At 47.0% G+C, this 23,274-nt stretch overlaps 1 protein-coding gene and 1 long non-coding RNA gene across 4 annotated transcripts in view; one reads left to right on the top strand and one right to left on the bottom strand.

Annotated features, from left to right (window-relative positions):
• Nucleotides 1-22,735, top strand: part of LOC123377604 — a 29,664-nt gene extending 6,929 nt beyond the window's left edge. The window contains exons 2-5 of one of the 2 annotated variants that reach the window (XR_006582252.1): nucleotides 18,094-18,214; nucleotides 19,628-19,840; nucleotides 21,517-21,649; nucleotides 22,524-22,735. This is a non-coding gene — a long non-coding RNA (uncharacterized LOC123377604). The remainder of the gene's footprint in view (nucleotides 1-18,093; nucleotides 18,215-19,627; nucleotides 19,841-21,516; nucleotides 21,650-22,523) is intronic. The other variant, XR_006582253.1, reaches the window with a different exon arrangement.
• TNMD (tenomodulin) lies at nucleotides 576-22,905 on the bottom strand. Of its 2 annotated transcripts, XM_045030701.1 has the most exons (7): nucleotides 22,799-22,905; nucleotides 22,516-22,650; nucleotides 10,807-10,947; nucleotides 9,207-9,308; nucleotides 6,601-6,754; nucleotides 3,478-3,650; nucleotides 576-1,130 (listed from the first exon to the last, which is right to left on the bottom strand). In XM_045030701.1, exons 1-7 carry the CDS (start codon nucleotides 22,844-22,846, stop codon nucleotides 921-923), a joined length of 963 nt encoding a protein of 320 aa, XP_044886636.1. In that variant the 5' UTR covers nucleotides 22,847-22,905; the 3' UTR covers nucleotides 576-920. The 2 variants fall into 2 exon arrangements, with proteins under 2 accessions (XP_044886636.1, XP_044886635.1); XM_045030700.1 differs by lacking the exons at nucleotides 22,516-22,650; nucleotides 22,799-22,905 and adding an exon at nucleotides 14,654-14,850.
• Nucleotides 22,906-23,274: the final 369 nt, after the last annotated feature.

The following is a 23,274-nucleotide window of genomic DNA, read 5'->3' as shown; positions in this document are numbered from 1 at the left end:
GAAGACTACTGTGTCCAACTGGAAAGGCAGGGGGAATGTGAGAAGGCAGAATGCAATTGCACAAGCAGGAAACTGGCCAGGACTTGTGAGAAGTGTCGTGGGCTATTTTAATGACTACAAATGGGACAGGTACCTGCCCTAGTATCTCAGCCAGATGATGGCATCTACCGTAGCCCAGCAGCCCCTAGCATCGTGCTGAGATGCTGACTCGGAGGGCAGAGTGCCAGCATGCGAACGCCTGGCACCTGGATTTCTGATGAACTAAGTGCCCATGGGAGTCCTGTGTGGTTTCTGTGTCTAGAGAGGTGCTGAGGGAATGGCCAGGTCAGTGTAGTCAGTCTGTATGAAATCTGGCACAAACAGGGATACGGATACTGTGCTGCAACCCTCACTCGCCTTTATATGACCTTAGCTAGCTGAGCCCAGCGAGGGACCTGCAACCTGAGCTCCGCATGTTAGCTGGCTCTGGAGCTGCACAGTGAGCTCACTTGTCAGACCCACTAAGCAGCACAGATTGAGTTTAAATGACTTTTCTTTGCAATTGCTCATAGAAAACATTTATTGTTTGGCTCGTTTCTTAGGGTGCAGCACAGATACAATCCTGCCTATTCATCCTTTGCATGCTGTCCATGAACATTTCACCACAAGCAGGGGAACGTTAGGCTGCACCTGTTGTGCTCAGCAGGCACTCAGATACTGCAGGGATGAGCGTGGTATCGAATAGAATAGAACAGCAGCACAGGCGGTGCGATCAGCCAGGCATGGCTGGAGCACACAGCAGGAATCAAGGAGTTAACAGCCTGCATTTTACAGGCTTGTAATACAGGGAGGCTAGCTGAGCGGCAGTGTACAATAGGGTCCCTTTATACAGCAAGGGCATACATTAGTTATAGTTCCATTACTTCAGCAGTTGTGTGGCCCTACACTCTCCCTAACATGCGTGCCACCCACCAGTTGCATGGCATGATGATTCTACAGATAACCCTTCCTCCCTGGTAGCAGTAGGGATACGGGTAATAGCCCAGCAGAGGCTCACACACCCGCTGGCAGTATCGGTTGGCGCGGCGACACTGAGCACAGCAGTAGCCTCGTTCATCCCACAAGGGGTGGAACTCGAGTCCGTTCTCTGTCTGGAAGAGAAAACAACCAGGAGAGGGCGTGAGGGAGAAAGTGCCTGGGGCAGAGCACAAACCCTGGGTTTAGTTATGGGGAGCTGCTGTGCTGATGGAGTACTAGCCCCCCCAAACGCTAGGGGGATGCTTATCCTGCCATAATAGAACATCAGGGTTAGAAGGGACCTTAGGAGGTCATTTAGTCCAAGCCGCTGCTCAAAGCAGGACCAATCCCCAACTAAATCCCCAAATCTCTAAATGGCCTCCTCAAGGACTGAGCTCACAACCCTGGGTTTAGCAGGCCAATGCTCAAGCCACTGAGCTATCCCTCCTCCCACAGATGAACCCAGCACCTATACCCCAGCCCAGTGGAGCACAGCCATGCCCCAGAGATGCCAAGCTAGGTCTCTCCCAGCTCAGAGCTCAGCCCTTGGACACCTGTGATGGCATCTGACAAATTTGAACTCTGGACCTCACTTTCTGCTTGTTGGCAGGTGGTACACCCTGGCCTCCTCCCATCCCTTTCCTTCCTAGTCCTCCGGCTGCCAGCTTCACGCTCCCTGCCCTCCATGCTGCTCCTCTTTCCTGTCCCCACTGCTTCCTGGCTAGAGGGGGCCAGGCTCCAAGTAGTGCTTCTGCCCCTTCTTTCCAATGGGCCTGCCGTGGGGAGGCAGCAGAGGGTACCAGGAGGGAGAGCAGAGAAGCAGCAGGCTGGGGAAAGCCACTAAATCCCTGGTGGTCTTGTGAGGAGAGGAGCAGAACCCCTGGGATCTTGGGAATGGGAAGAGAGGCAGAGCCACCAGGGACTGGGGAAGGGGGCAGAGGGTGAGTTGGGATGGTCTAGTACGTGAGTGACAAGGGGAAGAGGGGCCATTTAGTAGTGCTTAAATTCAGGTTTGGGGCTCTGAATATTGGGAGACCCCTGAGATCTGACAGCATTTCTGAGCAGTCTGCTGGCTGGCAGTGGAACTAGTGTTGGCTCAGAGGTTCGGGGCAGCACCCCAATCTTCGGATGCTGTATCTGAGCTAATTGAACCCCCCTAGACTAAAGCACTCATGGTATTCCAGTGCTTGGAGCACAGCAGGAACAGCCTTTTCCCTGGTTCTCCAGGAAGGTGTGACAATGACAATCCGGGTTTTCTGAAGGTTCATTTTGGGTGTGGTTCCAGGTTTGGATAGAGGTTTGAATCAGTTCTTATTTCATCTAGTTCTCCTTGGCCTTAGAAGGAACAGGACCCAAAGCAAGAGAGCCAGCTTGTCTTAGAAATGCTGCTGCCTCATAGTCTGAGCACAAGACTGAGAGCCAGGGATTTCTGAGCTGCAATCCTGTCTCCGACTCACTGGGCAAACCATTTAACTGCTCCGTTCCTTGGTTTCCCCAGCTGCAAAATGTGACTAATAATATTTACCTCACTTATGGGGATGCAATGAGGATTAATTAATATGTGTACAGCACTTCAATGCTATACATTGCTATATTGTTTTTGTTGTCCACACAAGATCCAGTGAGAATCTAGTAAAATCACCCAGTGGTTACCTGAGTTACTCACCAGAACTTGGGAGGAGAAGCAGGTGGTAATGCTGCTCCTGGGGGGATAGTCATAGCCTGGCTCCACAGAGGAGGGCATGAGCACAGCACACAATTAACAGAGTCAACGTGAACATTTGGAGTGGACTATTCTGGAATTTGAGTGGCCTACCATGTCTTAGCACTGGTTGAAATTTCCGTTTGTAGTGCACCGTTTTCTGTTGAGTTTGGTACTTTCTCAGCCCTCATCACTAATATCTGAGCACTCCTCAGTCACTAATGGGTTTTAGCCTCACGGCATCCCTAGGAGGTAAGGAAGCATCATCCTCATTTTAGAGCTGGGAAACTGAGGCACGGGTTGGTTACTGAGCTCCTCGAAGGTCACACAGTGAGTCTGTGGCTGAGCCAGGTCTTCCAAGTCCCAGGCCAGTGCCCTGCCCACTAGACCATCCTATCTACCTTAGTCCTCCATAGGCAGGTCAAATGTGATATTACAACTAAAGAACCGTGGCCTCATCTATTATGAAGAAGGATTGCAGCCATTATGCTGTGCTAGGACTTAACTATGTTTTGGGGACACTATGAGCATTAGCTCAAACAAAACCCCTAATTGGCATGACCGTTCCACGCCATTCTAATGTCATCATCAGTTATTGGGATTCTTGTTTTAATGCAGTGGGCTTTAATACCTGCTAAGAGTCACATGTCAGGGGCAGACAGAGGTCAGAAAAAGGTGCTCAAGTAGGTCAGATGACGTAGCTTGAGAGTGTTCCTGTTGTTGAAGTTCAGCCTGAGAGTGAAATATTGACAGTTGCCCAATAATGCCCAAGGACTCACATAGTCATTTACAGGAAGATCCTCTTCAGTTAGCTGTCGGGCCCGGCGTTTGGTTCCTGGCCTCGCATCCTTATCCACATGGTGCTCATTCTGTCTTTCAGCCCCGTCTCGTTTGGTCACAAGGAAGTGGACATTATCTTCCCCTCCATCTTCAAAGTCATGCAGCTCAGGAGCTAAGAATAACAGCACAATCATTACAAACAACTTCCCTGGAGAGATTTCAGGGACAAAAGTTGCAGGTGGCGTGCTCACCTCTAGCATGATATGGCACAATGCCCCACTAAATCCAAAACAGCACTAAACCACGCCCAACGTTGTAAGAACATTGGGTCAGACCAATGGTCCATTGAGCCCAGTGTCCTGTCTTCTGACAGCGGCGGTGCCTGATGCTTCAGAGGGAGTGGACAGAACATGGCAATTTATCGTGTGATCCATCCATTGTCGTCCAGTCCCAGCATCTGGTAGTCAGAGGCCTAGAGACACCCAAGGCATGGGGTTGTGTTCCTGACCATCTTGGCGAATAGCCATTGATGAACCTATCTTCTATGAACTTATCTAATTCTTTTTTAAAACCCAGTTATACTTTCGGCCTTCACAACATCACCTGGAAATGAGTTCCACAGGTTGACTGTGCATTGGGTAAAGAATTGCTTCCTTTTGTACATCTTGCTCTCTGTGCACAACACACAGACAGCTCCATGTTATACAAACTGAGAAGCAAGCAAAAAAATGCCTGCAGTGTTGCTGTGAGAAGGAGCAGAGGGAAAACTTTGTCTCCAGTGAACAAGGGGTTCATTTCAGCTCACCTTCCCCCTTCCCTTGTGCAGGTGCTTGGAAGAAGGGCTGTAAATTGACTACTTAGGAAAGAGAGAGAGGCGAATACTAGGGAAGAGAAGGCTCCACACCTGGGATCACAGAACGTGCTGACTGCACCTGGGTGTTGTCTGCTGAGCCATCCCACTAGCTTACAGTTACTCTGGAGCAGGGTTTCTCAAACAGGGGTCGCCGCTTGTGTAGGGAAAGCCCCTGGCAGGCCAGGCCGGTGTGTTTACCAGCCCGGTTCGCAGGTCCGGCCGATCGCGGCTCCCACTGGCCGCGGATCGCTGCTCCGGGTCAATGGGAGCTGCTGGAATTGGTGCGGGTCGAGGGATGTACTGGCCGCCACTTCCAGCAGCTCCCATTGGCCCGGAGCAGCAATCCGTGGCCAGTGGGAGCCGCGATCGGCCGGACCTGCGGACGGGGCAGGTAAACACACCGGCCCGACCCACCAGGGGATTTTCCTACAGAAGTGGCGACCCCTATTTGAGAAAATCTGCTCTGGAGGATGTTGCAGGTGTGTAGAGAAGAAGAGTGTTATATAGTCATGGGCCTTAATGGAATCAGACACTGGCCCATGGCACAGAGTGTCTGGTCTGCCAGCCCTTACAAACTGATACATTTTCAAAGCAAGTCACCCGAGATCCTGCCCATGGACAGGTTCTATTGGGCACAAATGCAGATCTCTCTGATTTGACATTGTTCCTTCCTTCACAGTCCCACAATGGCACCAGCCTGTCTTGTGGGTGACACCCACAAGAGGCTTAATCGTACAAGGTGCCCCCTTGGGGAATGTTCAGCCAATCAGAATTTGTTCTGATTATGTAATGCTTTTATGTTGGCACTCTACATGCTGCAGGCAGCTGGCTTGTGGGCAGAGGCAGTGGAAGCTGCTTTGACTAGGGTTGGGGAAGGGGCACAGTGAAACCTAAACGCAGTGAGCATGGGGAATGAGAGAGTCAGGGGCAGCGGGAGGACATCGGGATGGGCATTCTGCATTGGGAGCAGAGGGAGGCGGGGGCAGCGGGGCAGAGGAAGGACAGTTGGGGTATTGGGTAGGAAGGGAGTGAGGGTGGGGGAGAGGCAGTCGAGGTGTCAAGAATAGGAGGGGAGTGGGGTAAGTGGTGTGCATGGGGGAGGGGCAGTCAGGGTGTCAGGGAGGGGAGGGGAGTGGGGTGGATGGTTTGTATGGGGTAGGGAGTCGTGGTGTCAGAGGTAGGAGGGGACCGGGGTGGGTGCTCTGCATGGGGGGAGGTGCAGTCAGGGTGTTGGGTAGGAGAGGATTGGGTGGGTGGTTTGCATGGGGGGAGGGGAAGTCGGGGTGTCAGGGATAGGTGGGGAGCGGGATGGTGGGTCTGCATAGGGGGAATTACTGAGACTCGGCCTGATCACCCTGCTTCCCACCTGCTCCCCAATGCCATGGCAGCCTCTCCAGCCCCTGGGGTTGCGCTTTCGTCCCCAGCAGCTGTGGGGCCCAGCCTCGCCTAAGCACATCAAACAACTTGCTTGTTGCAGAGGTGGAAACATAAATCATCCCCTCGATGTTTCCATTGTGGGGGCCTTGTCCCCCCAAGCGCACTTTGGTTCCACCACCCCTGCCTGAGGTGGAGTTCTGGTGGAAGCAGGAGACTCCCACTATCTGATCCTTCATTTTAACTGAGCTTCACAACAGAGCAGTTGTCTTTCTAACTGACCTCCACACTCTTGACAGTTATTACTTCGAACACAACAGTCACAGTTCTCTTTTTCAATAATAGAACAGTATTTGCCTTAACTCTAGTACCTCTTATCCCAGGCTCTCAACACTGCTTTAGAAAGGTAAGTGTTGTTATCACCACTTCACGATGGGGAAAGAGACACCAAGTGGCTAAGTGACTTGCCTGAGGTAACGCAGTGAATCAGTGACAGAATTTAGTTGTCTTGGTTTCCATTCATCTTCTCTAGACATTGTTGGCTTCCTTTCAAGTGCCAAAGAAATGTTTCTCTTTGTTCCTGTGACAGAGGGCAGGCTGATTGAGAGCTGATAATGAAGGACAGATTGACTTATTGCAGGGAAAAGGCCTAGCTAGTTAGATTACACGGATTGTTTTCTTGTGGTAGTAAAAAAAGGATCTGTCCACATTCATTTCTCTGATTTATAACTCCACTTTGGAAACTTGTTCTGGGCCAGCTCGCAGCATACAAAATTTCAGAGAGAAAGACAGGAACTGTTAATTTGACTGCAAAGCTGTTCCTGGAGATGCAGGTTGGTTAACACATTACATCTCTTGTGAGCGTCTGCAGGGGTGAGAGAAAAGCTTATTTTACCTGTGATCAGAGTTGGGTGGATCCAGTGTATGGTCACATTTTTACAGATGTCAAAAATTTTGGAGCTCTTTAGGAATTCTTTGTTGTCAATAGGTTTTTCCTCTGGAATCCAGACCATGGATTGCTCCAAGTAGGTAGTCATCAGTTCATCTTCCTGAAAGAAGAAGGAGGTGTCACCTTGGTGTGCCAGCATAGACCCCACCACCTCCTGTGGCTTCTACCCCTCCTCAGATTCCGTTGCTAAAGACATGACTTGTTAAAACAGTGCAAAACATACACTCCCTGTTTTTAAAGCTCCATGGATTTTGCCTTACAGGTTTAGGGCCCCAGTTCTGACCTCTAGCCCTGGTGTACAGTTAAAATTATGACCAACTGAGCTGAGTTGCTGAGGAGTGTGAAAAATTCACACTCCTGAGTGCCATAGTTAAACTGACCTAACCCCCAGCGTAGATGCTGGAATAATTCTTCCATCAACTTATCTACTGCCACTTGGGGAGGTAGATTACCTACATCGCCAGAAAAACCCCTTCCATCAATGCAGGAAGCATCTACGCTACAGCTGCGTAGCTGTAGCATGTGTACTGTCGATGTGGCCTCATGGAGTAAGCCCCATTGATTTTAATAGTTACTCCTTGTTTATACCTGAGGACGTGACAGCAGAATAATCAGGGATCTTGTCTCTTTCTATGCCTCCTACAGTTCCTTTGCTTTTCTGAGGGCTTGTCTATGCCACAAATGCTTTGCCAGCATAGCTCTGTCAGCTAGGGGATGTGATTTTTTTTCATGCTCCTAGCCAACAGAACTAAGCCTAACACTAGCCAGCACCGCCCAGAGGATTCAGGGGGCCTTGGGCAAAGCAATTTCAGGGGCCCCTTCCATAAAAAAAAGTTGCAATACTATAGAATACTATAGTCTCGTGGGGACCCCTGCGGGGCCTGGGGCAAATAGCCCCACTTGCCCCACCCCCCACCCGGGCGGCCCTGACACTAGCTCTCTTTTCTCTCCAGTCACTTAGTGGGTATGTCAACCCTGCAGTCAGAGGTGAGACTGCAGCATGTGTAGACATATCCGAGCTAGCCTGGAGGTAGCTTGCTCCAGTAACACTAGTAGTGAAGCTGTGGCAGTGTGGGCTTAGCCGCTCCATGCCCAGGGTCCCAGATGGGCTCGTACAAGCCATGCTGCCGCTTGTGCTGCTGCAGATCCACTGCTATTGTTATTAGAATTTGATAGATCAAAGCTGACTTGGGTATGTCTACATCTGCTGCAGTCACATCACACCTCTGATTGCAGTGTAGACATACTCAATCTTGCTTCAAGAGCCTTCTCCTCTGCAACTACTGCCATTTGGAACAGCCTTCTGTATTCCCTGATTCATCAATTCTCCAACTCCTTTCAAGTCTCAGATTAAAACATCTCCTTTCTCCCTTGCTCATTCCTCTTATATTCTCTCTCCTTCTGTTACTAATTTGTGGTCAAGCACTTTCATTTATTCCTCACAAGATGCCTTTGTACCACTGTTTTCTGTCATTTATACCAGATGTCTCTCCTATTACATTATTCTGTAGTGTATTTTGGCATGCAGATTTTATGAACGAGGCTATACAAAAGAGTATTGCATTGGATTGCACCAAACAATTTACTAAATACCACATGTATGCAGTGTGCTATTTACCATTGCTAAACTACACCAAGGCCCATCACAACAGCTCTCAAAGCTGCTGAGCTCCCCTTCAGATTTTGATCTGCTTTAACCACCATCTATTTATTATTGGGATATTGGGTGGAGGAGAGAAATGATTGCTGATTAGAGTAGCCAAGTGTGTGTTTTTCTTGGCTATGCAGCCATGCACAGGAAGAAACGACTAGATCTTAAATCTTAGTTTATCACACTGGGTTTTCCCTTTCTGTTCTCTCTCCTGGGAAATACTGTTTTGGTAAAGATTAAAAAATCATAGTTATTTGATGACCCAAAAGCTCTACTAGATTATCATGAAATATCCAAAGAATCTGTGATTGAAAACTCAAAGGAAAAATAACTCCCAGAATCTAGGCCCTGAATCAGAAAAGCCCTTCTGCACATGCATAATTTTAAGCATATGGTTAAATTCTGTTGGCTACAATGGGGTTTAAGCACATGCATAAGTACTTTCCTGAATCAGGGCCTTAGTGATTCACTGTTGCCTAAATGTGGCTGCTCTTGTTATTTCATGTCCTTTGCATAATTCTCTCACAGAGCACTAGGCAGATCTTTCTGGAAGAAATCATTAGATTGACTTCTGGCGTCTGCTAATCCTGAGCTGCCGTGTGGCCTTTTAACTACAACAGGATTATTGTTCTTGATTCTTGGTATTGTACTGATGGGGATTTTGTCTGTCTTCTGTCTGATCCTGTCTCTTTGAATTGTCATTTTTACCAACAATCCTCTGAAACAGGATAATTTTATGAAACCATCGCAATGCTCATTGTTCCATAGTAGCAAACTGTCAGTGAAGGACAGAGCAGATGGAATTCCAATGAGAACATGCTCTGATTCCTAGATGAAACTATCAAAGTCAGCTTCACATGGGGTGGTTTATGCAGATTTTTATTTTATTTTATTTACATACCTCAGGTTCCTGTATTTCAGCCTCCATAGTTTCAGGTATTACTTTAATCTGAGTTTTGATGAAGCATTTTTGAAGTCCTCCAAAAAAGATGCCAGTTATTCCCTAAAAGCAACAACAACCAGGCAAATGAAATGTGAAAGTTTAAATAGTGACACAAGGAGAATCTCATCGGATCACAGTTTAGTTACGTTTTTTGTTAGTTTTTGTGCAATGGTGCTAAGATGTACTAAAAAGATCTCCTAAGGGATATTGCAATATATGGGTTTGGAGAATGGTGCTATTTACAAATAGCTAAAGGAAGAGCTTAATAAAACGCCATCCTGATACCCACTTCTTTGTAACTATCACATGCTTTAGTCATCACAAATAAATGAATAAAGTATAATATGGCCATTCTGAATATATGAATCTTCAGCCTTCAACTCTTGCTAGATTATTAGATGAAGATTTCAGGACATGCACCGAGCAGAGTATTTCCCTAGGAATTATAACTAGGTTTCAAATAGATCTTCTTATCTGGTCATGAGGTTTTGATGCTCTCCTGACAGGCAAACATGCCATTTTTTTGTAGATTTACTACAGTCACATTCATCTGCAAGGATAAATCCAATGACTAGATCTTGATTTCAAACCAGGTTTTCATGGAACATCACCATCCCCACGGTGAAGAGCTCTGGTATTAAATGCCCCTGAGAGCATATGGGAGAATAGCATCTTTCCTTCTGAAGGATCTCCAAAGCACGCCGTGAAGCGGCATCACTCACTCAGCTAACTCGAGCAGCACTATACAACAGCTTTTAGGACTTGATCTCCCTGAGCACTCCTTGCCCTAACCCAACAAAGATCTTAAGCATGTGCTTAATTTTAAGCACATTATCAGTTCCATTGAAGTCAAGCTTGCATAAAGTAAGTGAAGACTAACTCTGCAATGGAACTGTAGAGGGAATTCAAAAGGGTGGAACAATAGGACTAAGAATTTGGATAGGGTATGATATCTAATATATGGGAGAGTATGGTCTAGTGGTTAAAGTACAGGCAGAAATAGGAATCAGAAGACCTGGATTCTATTTCTGTATTTGCCACTGATATGCGGGGCAGTGTTGGACCAGTCACTTAACCTGTCTATGCCTCAGTTTTCCTATCTGTCTAATGGAGGTAATTGGACATACCTCCGAGGGCTATTGTTCAGTTATTGCAAAATACTTGGAGCTCCTCAGTGAAAATTCTCAGGCTCCCAACTCTTATTTGTGGAGGTGTCCTATCCAACTATTTGTCCAGTCTTATCCTTGCTTAACATAAGAGACCTGATCAGAGAAGGAAATACCCAGTGTGAAGTGGCTTCAGCATAGATAGCAGTAAGTTTTTCCCCTTCCACACTTCGTGTCTCTGCTGTGACTGTGAACAGTGGTACCAGTTATGATATTGACACTTTCCTACAAGAAACTGGACTGAAACCGCAGGGCTCTCCCTGAAAGCCCATCTAATGGTAATAATTAATGCCCTTAAGTCACTCCCAGAGGGTCTACAGTTAAAACCGTCGCTGTGTCATGACTATCTGGTTGCCTCGTTGTAGAAGGTTTAGAAAAACTGGCATACTCACATTTTTAAAGTCATGTATTTCTAAAATTTCCTCTCTGCCATTTCCAGATCTGAATGTCTCTGTTCTGGTTAGAGGATCTATCTCCATCAAAATCTTCTTTTTCTCCCCATGGCTAAAGAATGTGTGCTCCATATCGTATATCTGGGAGGACAGGAAATATAAGCAGAGGCAGTCAGGTCCATCCCAATATTTTAATTTTTGTTGATTTAGCAATTTAAAAAAAAACCTCCATTGTTTTACACTGGTTTTTTACCACAGTTTCTGCAGATGGTTATAAAAGTTCCTAAGCACCAATGCCAAGAGGCCAGAGCTTTGGAACAGGGGCTATCTCTGCTTTCTAGTATCTGCTGGTTGCTTTTACAGCTGCTCCGCTCACTTTGGGCTCAATCCTACACTCCATTCCAGGAAAAATACCCTAAACCTCCATGCTTGCATACAATGGTGACAAATGTTACAGAAAAATTGAGGCTAGATAGATGGACTTTAACGCGAGTCTTGCCTGAGTCAGAAAGTCAGGATCAGACCATCAGTCCATTCATGTGTTAGTGATGGGTGTACTTCAAAAGTAATTGTCCCACAAAGTGTCAACCCGGATTTTGAACATCCCCAACCTGGGGTTTTGGTTTGGCCCAATACACAGATAAAGATCATTTGCAAAAACGGAATCCAGATCTAGGTTTGGATTTCAAGCTTTCCAAAGTTACTAGGAACTGCCAGACCTGACTACTCCAGTGTCCTTTAACTCACAATAGGCCAGTACCAGCTGCTTTGGAGGAAGATGCAAGTGGACAATTTAGAATAACCTATCCAGAGGGAAAGTTTCTTACTAACTCCCTTAGGGTACGTCCAGACTACTGCCGGATTGGCGGGTAGTGATAGATTTATCGGGGATCGATATATCGCGTCTCATCTAGGCCTGGTCTACACTAGGGAGGGGTGTCAATGTAAGATATGCAACTTCAGCTACGGGAATACCGTAGCTGAAGTCGACATATCTTATTCCGACTTACCTCCCATCCTCATGGTGTGGGATCAACGGCCGTGGCTCCCTCGTCGACTCCGCTACCGCCGCTTGCTCTGATGAAGTTCTGGAGTCGACGGGGAGCGCATTCAGGGATCGATATATCGCATCTAGATGAGACGCGATATACCGATCCCCGATAAATCGATTGCTACCCGCCGATCCGGCAGATAGTCTGGACGTACCCCTAGACGCGATATATCGATCCCCGAACGTGCTCCCCATCGACTCCGGAACTCCACCAGAGTGAGCGGCGGTAGTGGAGTCGATGGGGGAGCCGCGGCCGTCGATCCCGCACCATGAGGATGGGAGGTAAGTCGGAATAAGATATGTCGACTTCAGCTACGGTATTCCCGTAGCTGAAGTTGCGTATCTTACATTGACACCCCTCCCTAGTGTAGACCAGGCCTTAGTTAGCAGTTGGCTCATGTCTGAAGGGTTTATATCTCTTATTTTGTAAATTCTATCTCATGTAGCAGTGGATGTTTTCATTCTTCGTATCAGTGTGTAATTGTATTTTTAACCTGCTAAGCTCTTGGCTTCAATAGGATCTTGTGACAGTGAGTTTCACAGGTCAACTCTGCACTGTTTGAGAGAGAAAATTAATGTAGTAGCTTTAAATCTGCCGCCTTTTAATTTGATTGAATGTTCCGCCGTTCTTGTATAATGAGAGAAGTGAAACAGGAGCTCATGAAATAGCCTTTTCATTCTGTCAGGCACCTTTAGTCAGAGGCATCTGGCTCTAGAACGTACCTTTTTCCAACACAGCTGGAATCAGGTGACCTGCAGGCACCTGGCAAGGCCTTGTTATTCTCTTGGGCCTCTGAGAAGATGGGTCCGTTAAAGTCAGGCAAATAGATGAATGGGAGAGGAATGATGAAGGTTAATGGACTGGGTGGGTGAGGAAGGACTTGTTGATATTGGTTGTGTTTGCTGATGCTGCACATGTATTTTATATAATGATGTTGTGAGACAGGCAGATTTTATCTATAACTAAAGTAATTGCAGGGTGTCCCCACTGGCTCCCTATGTAATGCTAGATTCATTATTTACTCCAATCCCCACTAGGGGGCTCCCTATGCCTTCTTGAACTCTGTTTCCACTAGCACAGGCCTGGTCTACACCAGAAAATAAAGTTGGCTTAACTACATCGCTCAGGGGTGTGAAAAATCCAGATCCCTGAGCAGCATAGTTAAGATGACCTAACCCTTACTGTACACAGTGCTAGGTGGATGGATGAATTCTTCTGTTGACCTCGCTAGTGCCTCTCATGGAGGTGGATTACCTACACCGATAGGCAAACCCCTCCCGTGGGAGTAGTTCATGTCTACACTGAAGCACTACAGTGGTGCAGCACTTTCATTTTGAATGTAGACAAGCCCAACATTCTTTACCTAATGTTGACTGTTCAAGTGCTAGTGTAGACAAGTCTAACCCATTCTCAACACTATGCCAAGATAGCCCACTCCTGGCTGACAGTGGGTGTGCTAATGTAGACGGGTTTAGGAGCCAGGATAAACCGCCCCCTTCTCACACACTTTTTCACTTCAGTCCTCTCACTCTCAAGGCAGTGGTGGATTAAGGGATGATTTAGCAAACTGGCTGGTCCAGGCCCTGTGCTCCCAAGGGACTCCATCCCCCTGGCACAGCTGAGGTTGCACACACAGAAAACCTGTGGCCCACCTGTGCCTCAAGGTCCTGCATGATGCAGATTGAGTAAGACTTGCAACAGCTCCCTCCAGGGCCCGTTGACACCAGTGCTGTATCAACCAGAGGGGGCACTGCTAGTGCCAAGCAACAGGAGGTTCAGCTACCCCTGAAAATGAGGGAGGTGCAGTGCTATATAGGAAGGACAGGCTGGGGTGAGGGTGAGTCTGAGGGACGGGGTCAGAGTAGAAAGATCTCTAGGAAGAAGGCCAGAGCTGAGACCCCTTCCTTCTCCTCAGAAGATGCCTGAAGATGGGTATGCCTTAGCCCTTTGCCTTGGACTCGCCTGTAGCCAGTCCCACCTTACCCCATTACTTTAGCTGAGGGAAGACCTGCTCTGTGTGTGCTTGGCCTTTACAGGGACAGGGTGTCCTTTTCATCTTGTTCCTCTTTAAATGGTGTGGAAGCTCCATCCAAGCCTACAGAATTCTTGCCTGCTCCTGTTGTGTCTGTCTGTCTTCTGTCCAGCCATAAGGAAGATGATGAAACACTGGCACTGTGGGAACGGAATCCTAGGCGGAGGGGTCACTGTGGCGATCCCATAGCTAAAGGTGTGCATTAGATAATGAGGTACAAGAATCTTAATAAGTAGGGCCAGTGACGTGCATGAGGAGGAACGGGCACTTGCACTTTGGTCCAAGCAGTTAGCCAATATTGGGGCCTTGTGGGTTTGTTTCCGTCAGAAGGAGAAATGGATGATGTGTGTCAGGTATGTTCTGGGGTGCAATCCTGTTTATTTACAGAGCACATGCTCTCAGCTGCAGGCAGTTCCCTTTCTCACAATTTCCAAGCCTGTCCTGTGCCCCAAGGAGCTCTGTCTCTGCTCTCTTTTTGAGCCATGCTCATCACTGCATCTCTGTCTGTGTCTGCTGGCTTCCTGCCTCTCACACAAAGCAACCCCCTGGTTTGCGGTTAGTCCCAAGGAAACCCCTCAGAACACTGTTCAGACTTTGCATTGCCTTAGGCAGTCATATGTATTGTCTCCAGTTATCACTCCATATAAAGGGGCTTAATTGCTATTTCCATTTAGCCTGAAAGAAGGGTGCTTAGAGCTTTAGAAAGGTCTGTGATGGTCTGTAGGAGGCAGTTATGAACACCTTCCAGCATAACAGTACTTACATGTCTTGTACCCTCCCTGTGCTGAAATGGGCAAACAGAGAATTAATAGTATATCTCCGATACAATCTGTATTACTCTTCACAGGTATCTGCTGCTGCTGTTGCCAGCTTTGGATGGTGCTAGGCAGCCCTCTTGGCCCTGGGCTTGGCTACACTGGAAAGTTGCAGCGCTGGTGGTGGCTTTACAGCGCTGCAACTCACTCCCTGTCCACACTGGCAAGGCACATACAGCGCTGTATCTCCCTGGCTGCAGCGCTGGCTGTACTCCACGTCTGCCTGGGGAATAACGACTGCAGCGCTGGTGCTGCAGTGCTGGAGTGCCAATGTAAACAGTGATTAATCTTACTACGCTGTAACTGACCTCCGGAATTTTCCCATAATGCTTTTAACTAAAGAACTCTCTTTGTTTTGTTGTGAACTCGGGGTTCCCGGAGCTGCTTATCTAAAAAACAAACACAGCTCCTGTTTGCTGTGAATGAGGCAGGCAGGCAGGGGGATGAATGTCCACAGCTAGTGTTTGCTTGAGGAGAGAAACAGCACGGCGGGGGGCGGAGGGGAGAGGGGGAAGGGAGTCCGTTGGAGCAGCTGCTTATCTGGTCTGAAGGCTATCTGCATTTAAGAGTGAATGAGGGGTCGGGGAAGTGGTCGGAATTTGCAAGGCAGGGAGCTGACAGTGTCAGCTCCAAAAATCCACTCTCTCTCTCTCCCCCACATTCCCTGTCACATTCCACCCCCCCTCTTTTGAAAAGCACGTTGCAGCCACTTGAACGCTGGGATAGCTGCCCATAATGCACCACTCCCAACACCGCTGCAAATGCTGCAAATGTGGCCACACTGCAGCGCTGGTAGCTGTCAGTGTGGCCACATTCCAGCGCTTTCCCTACACAGCTGTACGAAGACAGCTTTAACTCCCAGCGCTGCACAGCTGCAAGTGTAGCCAAGCCCTCTGTTGTTGCCTGACTTTTAAGGGCTGAATAGTAGAAGATGCTATTTGAAGCATACAAATGATCCTCCTGGAGCAGTTAAAGCTGGTGAGTTGTCTTAGGGTATGGCTACACTTGCGAGTTGCAGCGCTGGTGGAGGCTTTCCAGCGCTGCAATTAGTAAGTGTCCATACCTGCAGGGCACATCCAGCGCTACAACTCCCTGGCTGCAGCGCTGGCCGTACACCTGGCTCAGCATGTGGAATAAAGATTGCAGCGCTGATACTGCAGCGCTGGTCATCAAGTGTGGCCACACACCAGCGCTGTTATTGGCCTCCAGGGTATTAGCAGATATCCCAGAATGCTTTTATAAATTACTCTCTTTGTTATGTTATGCAGCCTCTCTTTGTTTTGTTGTGAATTCAGAGCTCCGTAGCTCCGTTGATCCGTTGATCCCGGAGCTGCTTATCTACAAACACTGCTCCTGTTTGCTGTGATCAATCTGTGAACAATCAAATGAGATAATGAGGCAGGCAGGGAGTGAGTGTAGGCTTGACAGAAATGGGAGAGAGGGAGTCCGTTGGCTGCAGGCTGTTTGCAGTTAAGAGTTAAGGGTAAGGGATCGGGAACATGTTCTGATTTTTCAAGGCAGGAAGGTAACACACAGTGTTGGCTCAAAAAATCCACTCTCTCTCTCTCGCCCGCTCCCTGTCACACTACGCCCCACCCTACCCCCCTCTTTTGAAAAGCACATTGCTGCCACTTGAATGCTGGGATAGCTGCCCATAATGCATCACTCCCAACAGCGCTGCAAATGTGGCCACACACCAGTGCTGGCCCTGCACAGCTGGACGACCAGCGCTGCAGATTTGTAAGTGTAGCCATACCCTTAGAGATTCTCTTTCAAGGATAAAACAGTGTCTCTCTAAAGAGAGGCCTCAAGCAAAGGGCACAGAAACCCCTGAAGAGCTAAGAGGGGGAAAAAAGAGTACTCACAGTGCCTGAATGCACAGTTCTCTAATTCAGCAGCAAGACAAGAGGGCTGCATGGTTTGGAGAGGCAAACACCACTCTCATCCCCACAGGAAGCCCCTTTAGGGCAGTCAGTGGCACTTGGCGGGTGGGAGGCTGGAATCTGAGGAGCTTTCACTGCTGCCCCTGCTAAATGTCCTCTCTGGATAAAAGCAGCACTTGCGTCTCCAGGGCTGCTGTTCAGGTGCCTTTCTGGACCTCTCTATTCTTTCTTGTCAATGACAGAAAGCTGGCTCAAGGGTCTGGCGGTGGGGTGCACAGCTGCTCCCCCACAGACTGACAACTTGCAGCCAGTCTTCACCACCCTGTGGCTGCCCAGTGGCCTGTGTGAAGTGAGATTGGAGGGTCTCCATCCAATTCCCAGTAGAAACCTGTCCACACACAGCTGGCAGGATCTGGCCTCTTGTTGGTACTCACAGCAGAGGCCAAAGACTGGGTGGGGATGGGGGGAGATTGCACTGGGTTGTATTCATTCTGTGGATAAACAGAGGCTTGTGTCTCCAGGGCTATCAACGCAACAATCCTCATGGAGCCAAATCCTAAGTCCGGGCAGCCTGACTGTGTGCGGAGAGGTAGGAGAAGGGCTTTTATTAATAATAAAACCTAACTCTTATATTGCGCTTTTTGTCTGTAGGGTCAAAGCCCTTTACAAAGGTGGTCAGTACCATTATTGCCATTTTACACATTGGGAAACTGAGGCACAAGGCAGTAAAGTGACCTGCCCAAGGTCACCCACAAAACCAGTAGTAGAGCAGGGAATAGAACCCAGCTATCCTCAGTCCCAGTCCAATGCTCTAACCATGCTGCCTCCCACTTTAAAAATTAAAATGCATTAATAATGTTCGGTATCTCCCTGACATTCATGAGCATCTCTCGATAGTTAAATTCAGAATTTTTTAAAATATACTTGTTGATAGATTTTACTTTATGGAAAAATTAGGTTAAAGGCTAGAATATGTTGGCGTGCTGCCTGCTCAGAGAGGCAAAGTATGGGCTGTGCTTTAAATCATCCACGAAAGAATCTGAAACCATACTGTAGACTTACTTTAGAATCCCCATCTGTTTCAGGGGAATGATTTTTCCTGTGAGTTTGGCCAACTAACCCATTCGGAGGCTTGGCTTAGCTGCACATTATTTGGAGAGTTGTGAAATTTTTAATTGGGCTAAAGAGATACTGATAGTTTTGAGAGTCATCTCAGAATTTGCATGGGGAACAAGCTCTCCGCATTGTGATAATCACTTTGGTTTGTTATCTTGTCATCTTTGTTTTGTCCATGTAATGTTACTAAAGGGCAGGTTCAGGTTATTTCAGTGTTAATGTATGAAGGTGGAGTGCATGGCTCCAAAGAAAAACTGCAAAGTGGAAAATTGGTTTGTTGCTACTTTTTACTTCTTAAAGTCCTATGAAGAGAGCCAGAAGGGGTGTGTGTGTGTGTGTGTTTTTAAAAAAAGGGTTTTGTTATTCTTGCTTTTTTTTTTTAACATTAGAAATTCAACCCTTGCCTATCCTGATTTTCCTGGAAGACTCGATGGACTGCTGGAGAAAGAGTTGTCTCATGAGATCACTGGAGACTGGAATCAGAGCAGTTGAGAGGAGAAGGGGTGTTTGGTCAGGCTGTTTAAATCTGTTTTGCTTTTGTTAACAAACATGTTACTTCAACATCCACCATTGGGGGAAAAAATCTTTTTTTGCGAAAGATTAAAAAATTTGTCCCCCTTCAATTGAGGGCTGTTCTCGAGTACTCCAGCAAACCCCAAGTCAAGAGCTGATCATTCTAACATTAAAATAACCCAAACAAACAGAAAACTCCCCCCAAACTTTTCAGGCTTTCATTTTACAGTGAAGCCCAAAGGGCACAAACACAACGTTCCTTTTCTTTGCTGGCCACTTCTGTTTTAATAATTAGAAGACCGGGGTCTTCTGACTTTCCTGCTAGAAATATTTTCTCTTTGACTCTCCATTGCAATGTTAAATGGCTCCTCTTGAGCACTTTGTAATGTTCTTATTTTTTATTGTTTAGTCTCCTAGATGTTTGTATGTAATATTTGTATCGCTGGTGGCTTGGACCTTTATGCATTTGGGTAACATTGCATGCTTACTCTTGCTTTACCCCTGCCTCTCTGTGCAGCGGTAGCTGTGAGATATGGTAGTGATGTTTATATTGTGCAGTCTGTCCCCCAACACCTTTCTTTTAAGCATGGTGAAGACCTTTCCTGACAGGGTTAACAGCTTGTGCTCCCATTGTGTGACTGGCAGGCTGTGTGTAACTAGACCAGGGGTCGGCAACCTTTCAGAAGTGGTGTGCCGAGTCTTCATTTATTCACTCTGATTTAAGGTTTCGCGTGCCAGTAATACATTTTAACGTTTTTAGAAGGTCTCTTTCTATAAGTCTATAATATATAACTAAACTGTTGTATGTAAAGTAAATAAGGTTTTTAAAATGTTTAAGAAGCTTCATTTAAAATTAAATTAAAATGCAGAGCGCCCTGGACTGGTGGCCAGGACCCGGGCAGTGTGAGTGCCACTGAAAATCAGTTTGCGTGCTGCCTTTGGCACGCGTGTCATAAGTTGCCTACCCCTGAACTAGAGGAACAGTAGAGACTCTGTGAGGTCCCAGCTTGGAGATGTGTGTGTGTGGCTTTTATTTCTTTTTGATGATAAGAAAATAAACTTTCAGGAAGTGGGACACTTCTTATCCAAATAGAACGATCATACTTGGGGCCTGGACTGTTTGACAGTTTAAAGTGCATTCTGCTTTGAAAAAATGGTCTTCACATCGTAAAGCTAGGTGTGTTTAAAGGGAGTCTCTTTCTTGACCAATGCCTTTTGGATCTGTGGAGAGACAAGGTGGGTGAGGTAATATCTTTTATTGGACCTGTGTCAGCCAGACCCATCCCTGTAGAAAGAGAGCTGCACTGGGCACACATCTCCAGGGATGGGGCCTCTAGTATCACTACACATGTAGGTCTATTGTTCTCCAGGCCTTTACGTGATTAACAGAGTCCTTTCTTTGCTTCACAGAACTGTCACATCTAAGCCACCGGAAATCAGTGTCAGGATGAGGTTCATCTGTTGCTCTTGGGGCTTGACCCAGAGCCTCTTGCACTCCAAATCAGCTACTATGTCAGGAACTTCGATGAGTGACTTGGCTGAAGTGTTCAACCACTCCTCTGTCTGCTAGACAAAGGGCCAGATTCATTGTTGCCCTTGGGCCCCTCTGGGCCTAGGACGGGTGTAAGTTGGGTTGCCATCTTTCAGCAGTGCCAAGTGCGTGGGGTGTCTGTGGCCAGGGTGGAGGCAAGGTGGGGGTAGGGCAGGAGAGGAAGGCGGTAGATTTGGCAGTGGGAGGGGACATGGCTGGGGAGGACCAGTACCCTGGTGATTATGCACCTCTGCAAAGCCCCACCAGGGGTCCTGAAACATGGGCACAAATTAGGACAATCCTCAGGGTAGCCCTAGCCTGCAGCAGGGAGTGGCCCCTGAATAAGGGTGGTGCAACCTGCCCCTTCTATGTCTCTGCTGGAGTCTGTGTCACAATGAGTTCATAGTGCTCTTTGCTATGGCAATTGTTGGCTTACTAGGCCAGGGCCCCTTTGACTGCCCACTGTTAGCTAGATAGCTCCCTGGAGGGCAGCACAGCAGCTGAGGCTAGCTCTTCCTGATGGCCTTCAAGGTATGAGCCACACGTCTCCAACCAAAGGCTGTCATAGCAGGACTGTCAGCTGAACTCGGTTACAAACCTACTGCTTGGCAATCGGCTTATGGCCGCAGATGATTGGAATGAAAATATCTCCACCAGATGTCGGCTCTGAATAACAGCAGCTTATTTTAAACAGATGTAGTAAAGTAAAGTAACAAAGGCAAGACCAGGCTTCCAGGCAGCCCCAGGGCTGACACAAGCATTGGAAGTGCCCACACAAGCAGCACCAGAGCCAGATCATAAAAGTTCCTCCCATCAAACCCCTTTCATCCCCCCATTGAACCTCCTCTCACCACCCCTTACTGCGCAGAGTGAAATTCAGCCCTGCGCAGATTGTGCGAGGCCTGTGTAGGTACCACTGAAATCCCCCTTCAGCCCTGGGGCAAGGACTGAGGGACAGCTCAAGTAGTGCCTATGTCTTGCACGGGCCCTCTGTGCTGAGGTAAATCTCGCCCACAGGGTGAGTCTGAGAGAGCTGGGCTTCTAGCCCATGACCCAGGTTTCCCACATTGTGCTCAAGACAACTGCTCCTGCTATCTGGTCCAGGAGCTCCAACCCCAGGCTGTTCTTGGGCCACTCTCTGGACTGGGATTTTATCTACAAGCAGAAGCCTGGTGGGAGGAGACAAAAGGACAGGGGAAGGCAAGGACCAGGCACGAAGTGGCTTGTTGGTGCCGAGGTCCATGTTCTTGCTTCGGGTGCGTAGTGGGGAGTTTACAGTCCCTGCGAGGTGTTTATGTGGGTTATGATAAGTGGTGTCTTTTCAACATCTGAGATCAGGGCTCGTGCCTGGTAGACAAACCCCTCTCAGTGGGATACATGACACCCATCTGTTTGTGGGTCCAAGTATGAGTCTTGCTTTCGGTGTGAGTGAGCCCGGGGAGCCGTCATGCAAGCTATGGTACCCATCCAATTTTGCAAGTTTGCCTAATATAGAAACTCCTCCCCACAAGGGCGCAAGGATAAAGCACAAGCCGCTCATTGGCCTACATTTAGCGATGTTGCTTAAGATGTGAGAAGTCTGAATCAGGGCTACAGACTGGCTAGAATAAAAAGAAGGACTTTCCCTTACTGCAAATCTTAATGCCCATTGCAATTCCCCCAACACATATAATAACATTCCTGCCTCTATAGTTTTGTATTTTGCATATTGTAAAACTAATAAAATTATTATTAAAAAATTATAAGATCTGCCGTCTTTGTGCTTCAGGGTATAAACTGGTCACTATCTGGGGTCAGGAAGAAACCTTCCTCCATGATGCAGACCTTCATCTAAAGCACCTGGTAATGGCCACTGTTGTAGACAGGATAGTGGACTCTATGGACCACAGAGACCTGTGATGGTATGTCAGCTGTTATGCTCCTAACTGGTGGGGTAGGAAGATGGTGCGGGAGGAGGTTTGGAGGGGAAGGTAGCCAGCCTATCACATGTAGATTGGCTCCAAAATATGCATATTGTAAATATTCGTGCTTTTCTAATCGCTGCTATTTGAACATCTCATCATACAGAAAATATGTGTCTAAGGATAATGATCCTATAAAAGTGGAATTTCCCCAAAGAACCAAGAAATATTGGGCCAGTAGAGTCAGCAGAGTTACACGTTGGCCCTTGATGTGGTTTTATTTCAATCTACCTTGTGCTACTCTAGATAAGCACAATGGGGATAAGAGAACTACAGGCTTAGGAACTGAAAATAAATGAACACAATCCAGTTAGCAGAAACGCCTCTGAAAGCAAGTCTGTCTCATTGTCCCCTAACATTGCAAACACATTAAAGTAAGAAATATAAATCATGATAATCAATCATTCTAGATTCTGGCTTCCTCTCCTCTTTATGTGGTGGCAAAATGACTTTTCCACCAGTTTATGGTAAGATAATTGAAACAAAATGGAAAATAGTTTCATACTTGTCATAAAATTTGCTGCTGGTGAAATAAAGTAATTTAAACTCTTTTTAGCTGAGATCCCATCTGGTGCAATTATTAATTATGAAAATATTTCACTAAAACCACTAAAGGCTAGGTCTGAATAATGAAAAGAAAAAAGTCAGCATGAATATTCTGTAGTGTAAAAACTGTTTATCACAATATTGTATGGATTTTTCGAGTGAACAGTTAGCAGTATTGATAGGTGTAATATTGTAGAAAGATTGATCTCACTGTGTAGAATCGACACTCTAAAATACTGGATCAGTGAATATCTACTTACTTTTTTAGGTGAAGGGTTCCAGAAATATTTGACACCAAAAAATATCAGAATAAGAAAAAGCGCCAGTATGCAGAAGAGCAATCCACAGATCTTGTATCTTTTGCGAATCTTCTTTCTTGTCTTAGATGCTTCTGCCTAATTAATTACAAAACAGCAATATCCAGTGGTCTGCTTATCATTCCAAGGAGTGCTGAATACACATACATATCAGACAGCTATTATGCTCTAGGTAATAAATATTACATGGGAAATTCTGCAATGGTAAAGAAAATCATTAACTTACATCTAAAAAGTGACAGACCTCGGGGCTCTCCTGAGAATTCTTTTCCATGGTCTCTAAGTAAAATTTCCTTCTCTCTGTGTGTGTAGAGAGGTCGGAGAAACCACTGCTGAGGTGGAGTTATAAATGATCAGAACTGCACATGCCAGTGAGGAGAAACTCTGTACTACAATGATTCCAATATGTCATGCTGAAGCCTGCCTTACCACAGGAGTCTATAATGCACCAGTCAAAGTGTGTATATGTGCGTCGGTGCCTATTGCATCTGTGCTGGCGTTGAGGTGTATGGGGGGCAAGCGATTGCCCTGTGGGTTGGGAAAGTGACTGAGGGTGACCTATAATACGACATCTTTCACTCTACACCTACAGTGGCAGTGAATAAGCATTTTATACGCTTACTAAAACGGGACTGCAGAAGAGTTCTGCCCTATCTCCCCCATCCTTGCAGCCTCTGTCTTTCCCCCTTTGTCTCACCTTTC

This window comes from Mauremys mutica, chromosome 9, assembly GCF_020497125.1.
Source record: "Mauremys mutica isolate MM-2020 ecotype Southern chromosome 9, ASM2049712v1, whole genome shotgun sequence".
In the NCBI taxonomy this organism is placed as follows: Eukaryota; Metazoa; Chordata; order Testudines; family Geoemydidae; genus Mauremys; species Mauremys mutica.
This window is presented reverse-complemented; position numbering and strand designations above follow the sequence as displayed.